The sequence below is a fragment of the Magnolia sinica genome, chromosome 7 (genome assembly GCF_029962835.1).
Source record: "Magnolia sinica isolate HGM2019 chromosome 7, MsV1, whole genome shotgun sequence".
Lineage (NCBI taxonomy): Eukaryota > Viridiplantae > Streptophyta > Magnoliopsida > Magnoliales > Magnoliaceae > Magnolia > Magnolia sinica.
The window spans coordinates 7,733,789-7,751,423 of NC_080579.1; the positions used below are offsets into that span (position 1 = coordinate 7,733,789).

General features: G+C 37.3%; 1 protein-coding gene across 1 annotated transcript in view; it reads left to right on the forward strand.

Moving 5' to 3' along the window:
* The window catches only part of LOC131250973 (protein ALWAYS EARLY 2-like), a 46,133-nt gene that overhangs the window by 20,285 nt on the left and 8,213 nt on the right, over positions 1 to 17,635 (forward strand). Inside the window, exons 7-18 of the mRNA XM_058251405.1 lie at positions 104 to 296; positions 1,417 to 1,688; positions 1,782 to 2,112; positions 4,754 to 4,816; positions 5,763 to 6,049; positions 6,190 to 6,246; positions 9,327 to 9,656; positions 9,738 to 9,916; positions 10,039 to 10,321; positions 12,503 to 12,727; positions 12,833 to 12,991; positions 16,981 to 17,118. Of these exons, the coding sequence (XP_058107388.1) occupies positions 104 to 296; positions 1,417 to 1,688; positions 1,782 to 2,112; positions 4,754 to 4,816; positions 5,763 to 6,049; positions 6,190 to 6,246; positions 9,327 to 9,656; positions 9,738 to 9,916; positions 10,039 to 10,321; positions 12,503 to 12,727; positions 12,833 to 12,991; positions 16,981 to 17,118 (2,517 nt within the window). The remainder of the gene's footprint in view (positions 1 to 103; positions 297 to 1,416; positions 1,689 to 1,781; positions 2,113 to 4,753; positions 4,817 to 5,762; positions 6,050 to 6,189; positions 6,247 to 9,326; positions 9,657 to 9,737; positions 9,917 to 10,038; positions 10,322 to 12,502; positions 12,728 to 12,832; positions 12,992 to 16,980; positions 17,119 to 17,635) is intronic.

Sequence of the window (17,635 nt, forward strand, 5' to 3'; positions counted from 1 at the left end):
TAGTCATGCTACTTGGACAATTCTATAGAGATTATTTATAATGCAACTAAATGGCTTGAATTGGTTTGATGCGAGTCTAATATCAGTGGAGTATGAATGGCAGGAAGGGAGTGATAGTGAAAGAGAAAGCAATGATGGAGTAGGAGCATCTCGTAAGCCCCAAAAGCGTGGTCGGGGAAAATTCAAAGCCAACAGCTCGAAAGGATCAGATGGACCTTTTCCAGACTTGTTACAACACCAGTCAATTGCATCAAGTTATGGGTGCCTATCTTTATTAAAGAAGAAGCGTTCTGGAGGTAGATTCTTATTGTTTAAGTTTCAATGGTAAATGAATATGTTATTACTGCTCGTTGATTATTTTAATTATATTATCCAAATACATCATCATAAAAGATACTCTTATCTGAAATCATAATAGAACTCCATTTTGAGAAATATTGCTGTGCCTTTTAAACATTCGATGATTGATTTTCTAAATGGAATTCTTATTCTCATCTAAAGAGAAACTGGATGAGATTTATGAACCTTCTTTTCCCCTCCATATCTTATTTCCAAATTCTATTGATTTTCCTATGGTGCAATACAAATTATATTCTTTGATGTTCTATTCATGGTTTTAAGACTCGAACAAGTTGAATTGATTCATACGAGTCCACTTGGACTTGGCAACACCTAATTTGTTTCGATACCATGAGTCACTGCCTGAGTCACCCTTGAGTCCTTGACACAGGTGAGTCCCGACTCAACTTAGGACTGAACAAGTTACTCTGAGTAGCTGAGCCTTTTAACGATAATTGTAGCCGCTTTGTGACTACTTTTTTTTTTTTTTTGTTTTTTTCCCTTCTTTTCTTAATTATTTATTGCAATCCCTTGGAATTAAAAAGAAATTTTACGAAATCCTACAACTATAATTCTTTAAAAGAAAAAGAAAAAACGCATGGAAATTAGATTGCTTTTCCAACAAAATGTGCATAACAATGTCTTTCTAAAAATTTGATTTTTTTTTTTCTTTTTTTTTTTTTGGATTTCCACACTCGCGTGTTGAAACAAAGATGACTGTTTCAATGTCGTTGTATGTGAGGTTTGGCAGACCACTGAATAAAATTCTGAAGTAATCCAACATTTTTTCAATGCAATCCAACCAGTTGCAAACTGAAAAATTTGTAGGAATCCAACAGATCTTCTCATGCTAACCAAACAGCACTTTTCCACCAGCATTTCATACATGCTCCTTTCTTCCAGTGGAATCCAATATACTTTTCCATATCCATGACCCAGACTTAATAAAAGCAAACAACCCTGTATATATGTTTGCTTGTGTTCCTTGTTCTTTTCTGTAGTATCAAGTGATTGCAAATGTTTAGATCTGTTTGTCTTTGTAGAATTCAGACATGAAAATTTTAAAGTTTATTGCAGGTACCCGACCTCATGCTGTGGGAAAAAGAACTCCCCGCGTCCCAGTTTCTTACCTTCATGATAAGGATGGCAGAGGAAATATTGTTTCCCCAAACAAACAAGGTCTGGAATCAGCAGTAGATGCTGATGATGATGAAGTTGCCTGTGTCGCAGCAGCAGCATTAGCATTGGCAGGGGCTTCACAAAGAGGAGGCTCGCCGCAGGTATCTCATACACCAAGCAGAAGAACAGAGCACATGAGAGCCTCACCTATTCGGAGTGGTGAAAGGAAGGTAATCATCTGTTGTCTTCTAATATATTTTGCTTCAGGATTGATGCCATTTAATGATTGATTTACTGATCTATTTTTTACCCATGGAATTTAGCAAGCCGAGTCAGAGATTGCCAGCACCAAGGCCACAGATGAAGACTGTCTTGAGGGTAGTTTAGGGAGCAGGGAAGCTGAAAATGGAGATTTTGCCAAAGATACAGAAAGCGCTGGTGCAGTGGGAAATAAAAGGAAGGGAAAGAAGTTTCAAGGAAAGAAACGAAAAGCCCAAGGGATTGAAAACAATCATTTTGATGATGTCAGGGAAGCATGCAGTGGTACTGAAGAAGGGCTTGCTTTGAAAGCTGTCAAAGATGAAGTCGATGTGGAAGTTACAGATGGGAAAGCTGAGGGACCAAGGAAGAGAAGCAGACAACTGTACTTTGAAGGTATATTAATTATTGTGTCCAATTTCTTTCCCCTCATCCCATATGCATTTTTCAAGTTTTCCTGGGAAGGATGGTCTTTAGTTCTTTTTGCTTGACTATGAGTCCTTATCCCTTTTGTGTTCTTCTCCAGCCAATACTGTAATTAAGAACTGTTTCTCCCTTTTTTTTTTTTTTTTTCCTTCTAATTCTAAATCCCAGATCTTATATGGAATTTACGTTTGTTTTTTTCTGCTTGGTAGATTAAAAATAGTAATATCTTTTCCATCATACTAGGAAGCCTCATTACATTGTCTTAATTATGATTTTTCCTTCTTAGTTCTTGACTGAGCATAAGTAATGTTATACAGGAAATTCGATGCCATCTAATTTTCCTGTTCACAGCAATTTCAAAACTTACTGGTTGGAAATGAGTAATCTTGCTGTGTTGATCAATGTATTAAAAACGTTGCATAATGGCTGTTACATAACGGCAATGTTTTTTCCCTTTTCGGTATCAACGGAGGCATCGGTCCCTTGGGATTTGGAAAAATATCGGTTATCGCATGGGAAATATCGGATGTGTTGGGTAATGTATCACTGTTTTTGGGAAACACTGGAAAATTGGTCTAATTTTTCAACGAAACTACAAGGGATGTTAAAGAGGACATTAATATACAAAACAAGTGCACAAAATAAGTTCCTCTGTATAGGGTCTTAAGATGTGCTGTCTAACAAAAGTGTTGCAATTATATTCAAAATCATTTCATAAAATTTATAAATCTAAGAAGACTTGTAAGAAAATACAACAGATTAATTATCTTTAAAAATTGCACACCTAGCGTACATGTACTGAAAATTAAATGTCCAAATTATATCTCATAACCCAAAAGTTAGGTTTTATTCTTCATCTGATGATGAGATTAGAGGACATTTACTGGACAATTAAGAATTAAAAAAAAATCCAATGGTCCTATTTCAACAAACAAGTGTCCATAAATCAAAGGTCAAGATTGCTCAAACATCAGATTTTGGGTCACTGACTTAGCATCAGTGGGCTCCACAATTAAATGGGTTTAATTTGAGTTGGTATCTGTGTTTTAAATAGCGAATAGCGTGTACGTAGGCTAGACGAGCTTTACAACTTTTATGTCTTCTATTTGCTTTTTCGTAAGTGTTATATCTGAAATAATGGGATGATAGAATGAAGTTCTTCCCACACATCAATAAACTGGACAAAATACTCACCAAGAGATTTATCTCCCTTTTGAAGAGAGAGTCTTTTCGTACAACTGATGCACCTGGGAAATATTCTGTGCTTAGGACTACATCCTTTTAACTGTATCCCACACATCTTTATCAATATTAAAAAACACCAAGTTTGAACTTACTTTAAGTTCCATTCTATTTCACAACCATGACCTAATCTGGGCAGCATCACGTATCTGTTGTTTATATTTAGGATAAGGTTCCTCAGTGTTGGTCTCCGTGAAGAAATAATGATCTTTCTCTTGGCTAAAAGAAATACTTTTCCCATTGTAAGTAGTACTACCCATTTAGTTTCAGAAATGTAATTGATGCATTAAACGAGGAATTGGGATTCTCACCCAGTGATGAAGAAGTAATTACCACATCTTTGGGCTCCATAACCAACTTTTGACAAATTTGATTCAGGTTGTATTGAAAAATGGTGATGTATAATCAGAATCACTCTCAACCATCCCACAACAATAACGAACATTAGTTTTCAACTCTTCATCATCTAGGGTTCACCCAAACATCAATTATAAATCTCATGATTAGGTCATGGCTAACAAAAGATCTACTAAAAAAACTGCTTTTTCTGCAAAATAATGGAGAAACAACATTTACAACATCGTGTTTATATAAAAAAACAGCAACCTTTCATCTTCCGGGCTCAATTTCTGCATTCCCTTTGCAAACCGCTGCACTCACTTCAGAACGATTGCAGAAAACATCCTGTTTTCTGGAAAAAAATGAAGATGGATCCTCTTTTCCAGGGTTTGATTAGCACTTTAGGAATTTGGAATCCACCAAGATTTGATTGATAGGTTAGGGTTTTGAGCAAGAGAGACTCTGGTACCATGTGAAACTATGAGACTGATGAAGCGGAAAGGGAAGAAAGAAAGAAGAGAAAGGAGGGAGAAAGGCTCTACTTGCCTCTCATGCCCACACCCCTCTTATTTTTGTTAGGGCTTCTATTATTTAGAGTAAAGTTACAAAAAAAAAAAGAGGTCTCCATTGACTTAAACTTACATAAGCAAAGCCCATGGGCCTAAATTCTATCCCAAATACATACTTTGGCCCAACATTTACAAGAGACCACATGTGGGACTACATTGGTACCTGAGTGGAATCGCAATGGTCCATTTAACAATCATTTTGCTTGATGTGCTTGCTACTACTTTGTGTCAACTTGTTTGAAAGTATTCTTATATATATATATATATATATATATCCATCAGAGTTAAATAGTTTCATATTTTAGAAAAAGTTGACTATTTTAAGCTTCTAATTCCATAATGGAATGCTTGGTGATGTATTCATCAACATGGATGTATTGTTCTTGTTCTCATTTTCTTGAAAGCTTGAGAATTGTTTATGATTACTTGTTCTAATTGCTTTTCTCGTTTTTTATTTGTAGATGAAAGCTTTGACCTATATGCGTTACAAACATTGGCAGATTTATCTTTAAATATCGATGCTGGTAAGCCTTCATGCATACTTTTTTTTTTTTTTTAAAATTTATTTATTTATTTATTTTAATTTTTCATCTTCTTCATTTTTACATTGCTTTCACTCCTTTTGCTTTATCATTTATGTACTTCATATTAGTTGTGTTTTGAGATCGAAACATAAATTGCATTGCAATCTCATCCGAGAGCATGACTTTACATGAGCACCTTGATCTTCTTGTCTCTATGTCTATCTCATATTATCATTTGTTTCTTCCTTTCATAAACACACACCTAAAGGGGAAGTTATAAATTCCAACTATGGATAAGCAAAGTGAAAATAATCCCTTCTTTCAATAAGATATGAAACCTAGTTATTTGGTAAATTCATGTTCTAGGTTTTTTTTTCTCCACTGTACGAAAAGTATGTAAAATATTTTTTGGATTTCTACATTTTCATCTTGAATGCCAAAAATATGCTAAAATTCTGAGGGAGTCACGGTTGATACCCACTCTGACTGCTAATGATTTGCCTTTTTCTAATTTTAGTCATATAATGGTTCAATTTTGTACGATCAAATAATTTAAGTTGAATAGATTGGTGCCATTGGCAACAAGGTGGGTGTTAGATAGGCGCCTGCTTCCGAATATTTTTGCTTTGTGGTTAGGTTTTTCATTGGGTAATCTAGAGATTTTTTAGAGATATTTTGATTCCATGATACCTTCTCATTTTGAACCGTGACTGATTTTTGTGATGACATATGGTTTAACGAAGGATGTGGTCCTTGATCGACTTGAATGGCTGAACCAGAGCCATGAAGCAAACCTCAATTAGTTGGTATAAAGGCATAAAGCTTAGATGACGATGATGATTTATGACCCTAATTCTTATTGTTATTGCTGCTGCTGCTGCTGTTAATATTATTATTCATCTTTTTGTGTGTGTGTGTGTGCACGTGCATGTTATTCTCTTTTTAGAGTCGTCAGTTCGAGTCAAGGAAGAAAAGAGAAATGTTGATACTGTTGAGAAGCCTAATGTACCAGAAGCTACTTCTGCAAACCACCAAAGAGATAGACCTATGATTGGGCCTAAACTGAAAGGGAAACCCTCAGTGGTTGGAGATGACATCAACACCACAAAGAATGCTAAAATAGGGAAAGATCTGTCTGTTGATGTTAGTGCTAATTCTGAAGGAAAGCAGCAATCCTTCCAGCCTACTGGTGTGATACGGAAGAGAAAGCGGAAGTCAGCTGAAAAAGTAAGCGTTGATTGAAGTTATTGTTTACATTAAACTGCTTATTTATGGTATCTCAATCTTGGGCAAATAGATTCTTGGGTTTCTTATGCAATTATAACACAAGTCAATACTGACTCTGTCCGATTTGCTTGATTTACCGGTTGCAGACTACGAAAGCTGAAGTTCGTGGTGATTCTCTTCCAAGTGAATCTCAGAAGGCTGAGGTATGATAGTCATGTGTTTGTTATATTTTAACTGACACAATGTCAGGATTTACGGGTAGTGAAGACAAATGATATTGCTCTGAGTTAAAAGACGTTTTATTTTCCTTGGTTACTGAACTAATATACAACCTTGCAATACTACCCTTAACACAGGATTCATGTTCCATTGTATGATTGTGTCACTCCATATAGTCAGGAGATGCAATACCAGTTAGTATTTCTTAAAAAGTGGGGCATTCACACCTCTCCGGCTCTGGGCAACAATTCACAAAGCAATGATTGCCCTGCGAAGAATTTGAATGTTACTCCAGGTGGTTATGTAACAGTATATGTTCTGGTTATCCACTTCTTGCCTGAGACTTTGGACCTAGAATACCTTGTGCAAAGTCGCATCAAGACTTGTCCCTGATTAAAAGCTTGGGGAATCTAAACCCCCCTCTTGCTTCTTCTTCCTAGTTGTTCACTCTTCCTGATGTTTTGAGACCTGCCACATTCTTTCTCCACCATCTGACTCTGCTCCCACTCCTATTCTATCTTTATGCAACTGAGCTCTTTTTATTGCATCTTCTGGACACTACTGGCAAGAACATACCCTTCTTCTAACTTCTAAGTCCTCCCAGCATGGTAACTTGTCTCCACCTGAGTCCTTGACAATGCTTATGTTGTAGTTGTTTGAATAATTGATGCTTTTACACGTTTTATACTGGTCTCATTTTCTCCCATGCTATTACATTATGAAATCAAATGCTGACAAATATTTTGATTTTGAGTCTTATAGTTGTTTATCTCTGTTTGTGATTTTGGCGCCATATCTTTTCTCACCCGTTTTTTGTTGCAACTTTGGTCACCATCATTGCATTTTGAAACATTTAGGTTGATGCCGGATCGGACTGACGAGCAGTGTTGTAAATAGCATGCAGTGTATTGCATACTGTTCAGCCCCCTATAATGTGTAGCGTAAGCTACACGACACTTCTTTTTTTAATTAAAAAATAGAAAAAATATGATAAATGGTAAGAATAAATATGCAAAAAATAAAAATGAAAATACCTACAAATGCTTCATTTTTCAAGTAAAAGCAAGCCAATTCACATGTGGGCCATGGCATAGAACAACATAGTGGACTCCATGCATGTGTCCAACGTGATGGTTGGATGGGTCAAATCCATGCCATACACACCACAACCCCTATGCATCTTTGTTTTATATATATATATATATATATATATATATACGCTCACCTGCGAACCAGTTCGTACGTACTACATACGATCTTTTTTTGAGAACTCATCATATCTGATGAGTCTCGCAAATCTGAACGGTCCACATGAAGCAGAACCTTATGAAACCCCCTGGTACGAATTTTTACTTTGATCCAAAACTTCGGTGGGTCATGATAAATGCAAACAGTTTCTTTTCTCGATTTGAATTTCTCTTTGCTATGGCCCACCAGAATCTTAGATCAGGGTGAAAATTCACCCCCTAAGGTTTCATGGGATTCTGCATCTTATGGACCGTTCAGATTCAACACCCATGACACGTGTGCAAAGGTGCGCACGTGCGTAGGTGAGCATGCCTCTCTCTCTCTCTCTCTCTCTCTCTCTCTCTATATATATATATATATATATAAAAGAACCGACTTACCAAAAAGAAACTAAAAAAATGAAAAAATAACCACTATTTTTCAGCAAAAATAAAAAGAAAACTCATTAAGAAAGATTAAAGGGCCAAAACATACCTTGAATAGAGATTCAATCATCCGAAAACTAATTTTCTTGAGCTATGTGTCCACACGGCTGCGAAAAGGGGGAAACACAGTAATAAGATGTTTTTGTAGGTCCGATTCAATGCCAAGAATTTCATCTTCAAGGGGCCTTTCGATTGAGAGAATCGAAGCTTTTCAAGGGCCTTGGCATTGAGGTAGGGCTGTTCGAAAGCTTTTAAGTTAAAAGTTTTTTCTTAAAATATGAGTCTCTCACCATCTATTGAAAGGAAAAACGTCTCAGCCGTACATTTCAAGGCCCATTTTTGAATGGTTTAGATTGTAAAAAAGTTTAAATGAGTACATATTTATAACCGACAAAGTGCCACTTGTGTGAAGGATGGTCCGGATGGATCTACATGCTGCCATGTGTGAAAAAATGGGCCACCACCATTTTAAAACAGTTTCTTAACTCACAGAATGAAATACAACTTTTATTTTAAAGAATATGAGCATACTCCTGAGGCGTACGCAATGAATGCTACACACTACATATGCACAGTGTACGCTACAATGGAAATATGCTATTTTCATACGCTACGTGGCGTTTTTGGAACACTACGCTACGTAGCATATGCTACACGCTATGCTACAGCGCTATTCACGAAACTGCTGACAGGCAATGTTGTTTTCTGAAACTTCACTTTTTTCTCTATTATTTCTACTGCTATAGTTATAGCTTGGAGAATGCTATGATTATGATCTAAATTATTGGGGCAGACTCTTATAGATTTAAATGTCACAAAAAATGGTAGCAACATATCCTCATGTGTCATGATGTACAGCTATCCAGACCATCCAAATTGTGGGTCCCATTGTGGATGGAGCATATCCCTAAATCACACCGATAGTAATCCTAAAACATCCAATTAATGACAATAAAATGGATGGTTGAGAGTAAAATAGATTGGTCCAAATTTGAAGGGATCAAGGGAAAAATATTACCTTCTCAGTTCATGTTTTAGGTTATGCTCCATCCACAGCTGGGTGAATCAGTCTGTATGCCATACAGCTATTACATGTTTACTGTTGAAGGGTCTCCATTTTTCTAAGTTGTGAAAAAATAACATACAAGTCTACCCCATCAAACATGCATTGTGATTATTTACTGCCTCTAAATTATTTATAATTATCCATGCTTGTTATCACACTGTGCCTTGTTGACTCATATTGATCTGTCTTCTTCATTGCATATGCGATTTTGGAATAAATTCATTTTAGCTGTTTCATTTGGGTTGTTATACTGTCATGCTGTAACCTATGTCATCCCATCCTTGAATTTCTGTGGTCATAATGCATTCAGTGTGCATGTTTTTAGACCATAGCTGAAGAAGGGAAGAAATCAGTTAGTAAGGGTAAACGCGCAGGCCAAATTTTTCCATCACCCAAACAAGGGAAATCAGCCAGACCGCCGGAGCGTTCTTCTTCAACTACTGATCTGGGAAGAACAGGGACAGATCTACCTGAATCAACTGTTCAAGTTTCCTCTGTACATCAAGTCAATTTACCTACCAAGGCTAGGAGTAGGCGTAAGATGGATATACAGAAAGTATTGGCGCGCAAGGAGCCAAAGTCTGCTGAGAGTGTTGGAAATGATCGACCTGATAAATATTCACATTTGATCCATGACAAGGCAGCTGATCTTAAGGTTAAATATACCCATCCTCAATATCTGCCGAAATTTTTATCTTTTGAAGCTTTAACCATACCGAGTTTATTGTTAGTGCAGACCAAGCTTTCTCATTGCCTGTCATCACAAATGCTACGTAGATGGTGTGCGTTTGAGTGGTTCTATAGTGCAATTGACTACCCATGGTTTGCTAGAAGTGAGTTTGTTGAGTACTTGAATCATGTCGGATTGGGCCATGTTCCAAGGTTGACACGTGTGGAATGGGGTGTCATACGGAGGTATCATTTCTTTTAAGTTGGTCTGTTCTCATTTAAAATTTTGGTTCAACATTTTTTTTCCAGTGTCGATTACTTGTGTTGGCATCAATTACCCTCTCTGTTGCGTTTGCTTGTTGATACAGTTCTCTTGGCAAACCAAGGCGATTATCCAAGCAGTTTTTACGCGAAGAAAGGGAAAAACTCGAAGAATATCGTGAGAAAGTTAGAACACATTATGCTGAACTGCGTGCTGGTATCAGGGATGGGCTTCCAACAGACCTTGCTCGGCCATTATCAGTTGGGCAGCGGGTTATTGCCTGTCATCCCAAGACGAGAGAAATTCATGATGGGAATGTGCTAACTGTCGACCGTAACCGGTGCAGGGTTCAGTTTGACCGGCCTGAATTAGGAGTTGAATTTGTCATGGTAATATGCTTGTTAACTTACTATTGGTCACTGTTTCATTCTTAGATTATTATTATTATTGTTATTGTTATTGTTATTGTTATTGTTATTGTTATTATTATTATTATTATTACTACTACTACTACTACTACTGCTACTAATAATAATACTGCGTCTGGGTGTCCACGGCCCATTTTGAGGTAGGATGCAAGCAATCATCCGCAACCACATGCATCGAGTAATGCTGGGGAGGGGTGTCGAACCCACGCCTGTAGGGAGCAAACCCACGGTGCTGGCCGCTCGCCCAAACCCTGTCCCGACTAATTAAAATCTATTTTCTTAGCTTCCTGCACATTTGTAACCTGGCCTGTGAAATTTAAAGTGGCAACTCTTCAGTCCACGAGGAAGAACCATTCTGATGGCATCATTTTATTTTTAATGAAATTGATGCTCCTACACAACAGTTTAGAGGGTAAACTGTTGCCCTTCAATCAAATCGTTAAAACAAAAGGAATTTTTTAATTGGTTTCCTTTGTGTTTTTTTTTTTGTCAATTCAAAGTTACGTAAAAAAGAAAAAAAAGAAAAGAAATTAGAGGAAGTATGGGAAAGTCCCAATTTGGCATGAGTCACTAGAAAAAAGGAATTATAAGTTGCATGTGAAGCGTGGTTCCCAAAGATCGACAGTGGATTCAATAGTGAGTTTGTTCATTTGGATGTTTGGTTCCCTATGAATGTGTGGAACTCCCACATTCAGAAGTCAAGCAAAACATGATCAATCTCCCGGAATTTTAAAGTCAACTACCAGGGAATAGATCTGCCTTTTCAAAGACTTAAACTCCACAGTTACCCAGAAACTTTGGGCCTGTAAGTTATGTAACCTTGAGAGCGAGACTTCCCAGCTTGATCACCAAACCAAGCCTGCAATTCCTTATTGGGGGAAATTTTTTAATGGGGTTTTACCTATATCAGTTAGAAAAATCTTGTTGCTCTTTTAATCCTTGGAATTTATGGCTTGGAGGCTTCCTCGTATCCCATCCTTGCTTTACTCAATGCTAAATAGCAACCATATTTCTGATAAAGCTCAGGTCTTTTTCTTTTTTCTTTTTAAATCTGTTAAACTGGGATATATTTATTGATTATATTGTATTTGATGCAGTACAATTAACCACTTGCTCTAAAAGCTCGAACTGATAGAGCATGGCGAATTAATCCCTTTATCTCATAGCCCAGGCCTCAAATCTATTGGTTAGGTCCTCGGCCGAACCCTCTTCGTGGGCCCCAAATCCATAGGTTCCGCCCCCTCGTGGGTCCCAAATCCATGGGCTTTGCCTCACACGAGCCACCCGCATCGCACGGGCCCTAAATCCATAGGTTATGCGGGCCACCCACCCCGAGTGTGCCCCTGCATCCCACAGGCCACCCCACTTGAGCCCGGTGTAAAAATGCCCCCCGTATTAATCACCCTTGGTGAGGAGTCTCGAATACGAGACCTCCCGCTCTGATACCAATTTGATGCAAGACAATTAATCACTTGCTCTAAAAGCTCGAACTGATAGAGCATGCGAATTAATCCCTTTATCTCATAGCCCAGGCCCCAAATCCATGAGTTAGGTCCTCGGCCGAACCTTTCTCGTGGGCCCCAAATCCATGGGTTTCGCCCCCTCGTGGGCCCCAAATCCATGGGCTCTGCCTCACACAAGCCACCTGCGTCACACGTGCCCCAAATCCATGGGTTACGTGCCCCAAATCCATGGGTTATGTGGGCTACTCATCCTGAGTGTGCTCCTGCATCCCACAGGCCACCCCACTTGAGCCCAGTGTGAAAATACCCCTGCATTAGTATTCTAGTACTTATTCTTTTCTAGGGCTTACTATTGCGAAATTAGCAATCAAGATACTGATAATTTTGTAAAATCTAGAATCTTTGAATTGTCCAAAATATTGTACTCAGATAGTTACATTTTTCTCTAATATAATTGTGCACATCTGCATTCGCTTTATCTTGTCAGATTTCTTAGTCATGTGTTTAGATTGCTGTACCTCTTCTAGAACCAACAAATGTAATCTGAAAAATAGCACACGCACACACACACACACATATATATTTTAATGTATTGTTTTCCAAGAAATTGTCACTGCTAAGTGAAGCATAATATCTTATTTCAACACTTCTGCTTTGTTATTACTTTTTTTTTTTTCAGGATATTGACTGTATGCCTCTAAATCCACTGGAAAATTTGTCCGAAGCTCTTAGAAGACAGAGTAGCATAGTCGATAAATTCCGTGAGAACAATGATCTGAAACTAGACAGCCTACACAAGGACATCATCAAATTTCCTCCGAGTGAAAATTTGGAGAACGCTGATGGGTTTTCTCATGTTGCTTCACCTAATTATCCCATGAACACGCTGATGAAACAGGCTAAAGTTAGTAGTTTCTTGAATTTGAAATCCTTATTTACAAATAACTATTTATTGATTTTAGTGATTATATTTATAATTAGCATCTTGATCCAAATTATTCGTTGACAGGGCGACACACTTGATGATATCGTACAGGCTAAAGCTACCGCAAATGAAGTTGCTGCTGCGCAAGCGATGTATGGTCAACCTTCTACTTTGGAACAAATCCAAGCAAGAGAAGCTGATGTACAAGCTCTTTCTGAGCTGTCCCGTGCTCTTGATAAAAAGGTCAGCTGATTTCATATCTGTCAGATGGTTTTGCTGACGTGAAGAAAGGATGAAAATGTGATGAAAAGGGAAAGGAAGTTAGAAAAGAAAATGAGATGGGAAAGTGGTGAAAACGTTTGGGGTGTATCCTCTCTATTAGTTCTCTAATCTCTACTCTTTTTATTATTTGGGTGAGGAAAACCAAAAGAACAAGCACACCCCTCCTTAATAAAGTAAAATTACAAGAATACCCCTCACTGTTAACCAAAAATAATATGAATCTCAATTTTCTGCCTCAAGTTGGACCATAGTAATCATTCATTCCTAGTTTGCTTGTCAGGTTACATAACATAGTTTTCCCAACTGCTTAGAGTATCGGCCACATGACGTTGTGGTTGGATTTAAGGCACAACAGTGAATTTCCTGCAACTGGTGTTGTCAAAATCCTATGATTTACGATTTGGTTCGAATCTCAAGTAAAATGATTTGAATCCCACCTTTGAATCTCTGTTTATATGAATCCTATGATTTTATGATTTGAATCCTACGATTTACGATTCAAATTATACCAGTTCTCTTCTATTTTATGCTTCACTTGGCTTTCATTTTATGTTTTCAAATTGGTGGTGCTTTAAGAATCATTTAGGAAAAAACTTTTGAAAAAAAAGGAAAGAAAAAGAATCGTTTAGAAAACGTAAATTATTTTATTTTGTTCTTTATAAGAGATTAAATGATATATATATATATATATATATATATATATTCTCTTCAATGTTAAATTGTAGAGCCTTTTTTAGTGATTTCTTATTTCTTAATTAGTCAAAAAACCAAATTAATGTATGACTTATTTAGAATGTTTTTATGGATGGTTACGATCATGTTGACTTATATGTATTGTGGAATGACGGTTACAAATCAAAATATCTTTTTTCATCGGTCAACAAAATCAAATGCCACTTTTCCAATATGGTTTTACATTCAAGAAAGTTAACATGAACATAAATTATTGAAGGATCCTCGTATCTTTTTCAAGGAAAATTTCTTGACAGAATAAAAAAAAGAAGGAAAGACAAGAATCCTTTAGCACTATCATGACATTGTATTACTCGGTGCATATTGATGGCAAAAGGATGATTGCTGAGCTTTTAAAATTTTTCTGATTTATTTATATTTTAAAGGAAATTATAAAAAGTCTTCTGATTTATGATACAATTTGCAATTCGATATGATTCAATCCTCATTACGATTTGTGATACGATAATGATTTTGACAAAATTGGCTGCAACCTTTACCCTAATGAAATGATACTCCCCTTCTATATGTTTAGTTTTTTCATAATATAAAAGAATAGGGGGACCTACTTAATTAGTAAGTTAAAAGCTATGTTTTAAATAGGAATAATGTGTAAAATTACATTTACTCCCCTAAAGCATGAGGCATAAGCTATGTAGTGTGTAGTGTAAGCTACACAACACTTTTAGATTTTAATAAAAATAATAGGAAAGATAGGGCCAAGATTAAATATAAAGATGGAAAATAGGAACTTATTCAATATGTTGCTCAAATTATTTCAGTAATTGATTTTTTTTTTTTTTTGTTGAGAAACGGTAATATTAGTCAAAAAGGTCAAAGTCGAAAAAATACAAAAAAGAGATAAAAGAAAAACTATATACAAAGACCAAGTAGAAGAGAGCTAAGACAAAGCCGAAGGGTCAGTCACACAATTCCAAACCAGAGCAACCGCAAGGTTGCAGACCTCTGAAATGCTACAAGACCTGTTACTAAAGCATATTTGATGCCTTTCGGACCAAATTGACCACAAATCTACTAGCAGACATAAGTGCCAGATCTTCTTTCCTGCCTTCCCTATACCACCATTATGCCATGACATTAGCATCAAGTCAATAGATACTGTCAGGACCCATTCGATTCCGATCTTGTTTTTCAATAATTGAAAATGTTACGAATTTAGTGAAAATAGAAATATGTAACAAATCGTTGCAACCATTAATTGATTTTAATGTTTTAGTGAATAATAACATGTAGCATGGAGCATAGCTTTTGCCGCTTTTGCCCAAAAGCCAGCCCAAAATAGTGAATAATAGTGTGGGCCTGTTTGGGTACCTCTCAGAAGTCGAGTTTTGTTGCTCTGGGCTGACAAACACTATTTTAGCTGTTATTGCATGTTGGATAACTGAGCCTACGGTTCATATTTCTGCAACAGCTATGGCCCACTTCAAAAACAGATGAGCCTGATTTTAGCATTTGGTAGTTTCACAACATGATGCATCTGATGGATCCATGTGTGGATTGGTGGTCAACTCTAGCCTTCAAAACTTATTTCCAGGGGAGATAAGTTCCTTCCTATTTTTTTAGGCAGTGATGTTCATATGGCAATATTCCATTTTGAATGATAATGGGCTGTAACCTAGACAAGCCCTAAATATCTCGTAATAATTGAAATTGAAATCTGCAGTTAACGCTCATTCTCTTGTGCTGCAAGCTAGTTTTTTGGGTTTGTTTTTACAATGAATTTATTTTGTATTTACTAAATGTTTTCAGAATTTGAAGCTTGGTGATTTGCCATATCTTGGTACTTTGTTCTTTCCTTGCATAATTACCGCTTTGTTTAATCAATTAGAAGTGTCATTCATCAAAGAAAAAAAATTCAGATTATGTTCAATTGATCAGTCATGGGGATACTTACATGCGTTGTAGTTTGTCGCTTTGCGTAATTGTAAATTATTTGAAATGTGAAGGTCACTTGGATACTCTCACCGATATTCAGGATGCTTATTAGATGGACTTTAAAGTGTATGTGCATGGCTGCATGGCCTGAAAATCAGCCAGTTTGACCATCAGGTGGACGATATGCATACAAAATAAATTGAATGGTTAGAGGAAAGGACCAGTCCATATTCGCCACATGGGTGTGGTCCTCTTGATGGGGCCTATATGGTGAATAGCATGGATTTGGCAAGCATACCCCAGTGCCTTGGTGTGCTCGGAGTAAGTTGGATTGAGAATCCTACTTTAGAGTAGCTTAGTGGGGCTCTTTATGTTTGTGCACTAGTTCTAATTGCCCAGAAAAGGGAGGTTTCCTCTTTGGGGAATTATAGGATCCTCAACCGATGGCTTTGCTCAATACACTCAGATTTTCAGTTCTAGCATGTGCTCCCATGGTTCAATACCATTGGTCTGTTGGGCACTGATGTGGATGAACCATGCCATGAAACCTCCTTGATAGGACTCCCATAACCTCTCGATTTGTAGCCTACAATAGATGGTAAAGAAGAGAAACTATTTTAACAATCCAAATTCAACTATTTGGAGGCCCAAGGTTGGTGGCCAGGATATTCCAATCTAGGATTGTTTAGGGGCATGATCTATCTTGGGGTGCTGCAGATGAATGGTCTATGTTATTGGACCATGGCCACACTTGTCAGAATTGAAAACCCGAGTATGTGGAAAGCCCCAGATCATGGTTTTATTTGATGCATAATGGCCAAGACAGCTGTACCATCCCTTACTCTCATGCCCAATGCAGGATATGGGGGTGAAATGGCCAGATTAAAGAATTTGTGGCCCGCATCGGTCAGTTTGGGTATAAAAAGCCACTTTTGATCCGCATTTTACTAATTTTCAAATATCCCCAAGATTTTCAATTTTCATTCAAAGCATGTAGGAAAGCTAAGGAAGTCATTTCCAACTAGATCTTGTCCTGGATTTAGTTGTGATTTGGTACTTTGAAGTGGGGACCTTATGATTATGAATTGATCATCTGATACTCATGCAGTATCATTACTGTAATCAATTTGAATTGTGAATATCAAATAGATAAGTTGTGTTTTTTTGACATGGTAAAATATCAATATTATATTCTGAATGGGTGCTGGGTCTGAACTTGAGTCAAAAGCTGCATGCATAAAACATTTAGTGGTCATCGAGATTGTTGTAGTGATAGTTTAGAGTGATGAGTTGATGTGTTCTTTCTATGTTAATACCTGTAGGAAGCATTGCTGTTAGAACTGAAGCACATGAATGAAGAGGTAATGGAAATCCTGAAAGAAGGAGATACTATTAAGGACGAGCATTTCAGGAAACAGTATGCCATGGTACTTGTACAGCTAAGTGATGCTAGTAACCAGGCAAGTAACTTCTGCAGGCTCATGATCTTCTTAATAGATAATTGCTTTTGATTTTTTGGTCTTAGATTTAAGAGGAATGCTACTATGATATATATATATATATATATATATATATATGGGAAATGGTTCTATGCGGTCGACCTCATGGGAACTTCCCATGAGGTTGAGCTGTGTGGGCCCCACCGTGATGCGTGTCAAGCATATACCCCAGTCAGATGCACCATTCCATGGTGGGCCGCAGTCTTAAAAATCAAGTCAATCCATGACTTGTGTGGGCCACACCACATACAAAAGTTGAGAGGGGTTACCCTCCCATTAAAACATTCATAATCATTTGTTGGGCCCACCGAGATGTGGTTCACAAATCCAGCCCATCCATTATGTGTGTCCCACTTGGATGAGGGGTCAGACCAAGTTTCAGATGCATTAAAATTTTAGGTGGGCCCCACCAAGTGCTTTTATATGTTTTAGGCATGTCTTCACATGATTTTAGATGGTATGGCCCACCTGAGTTCCG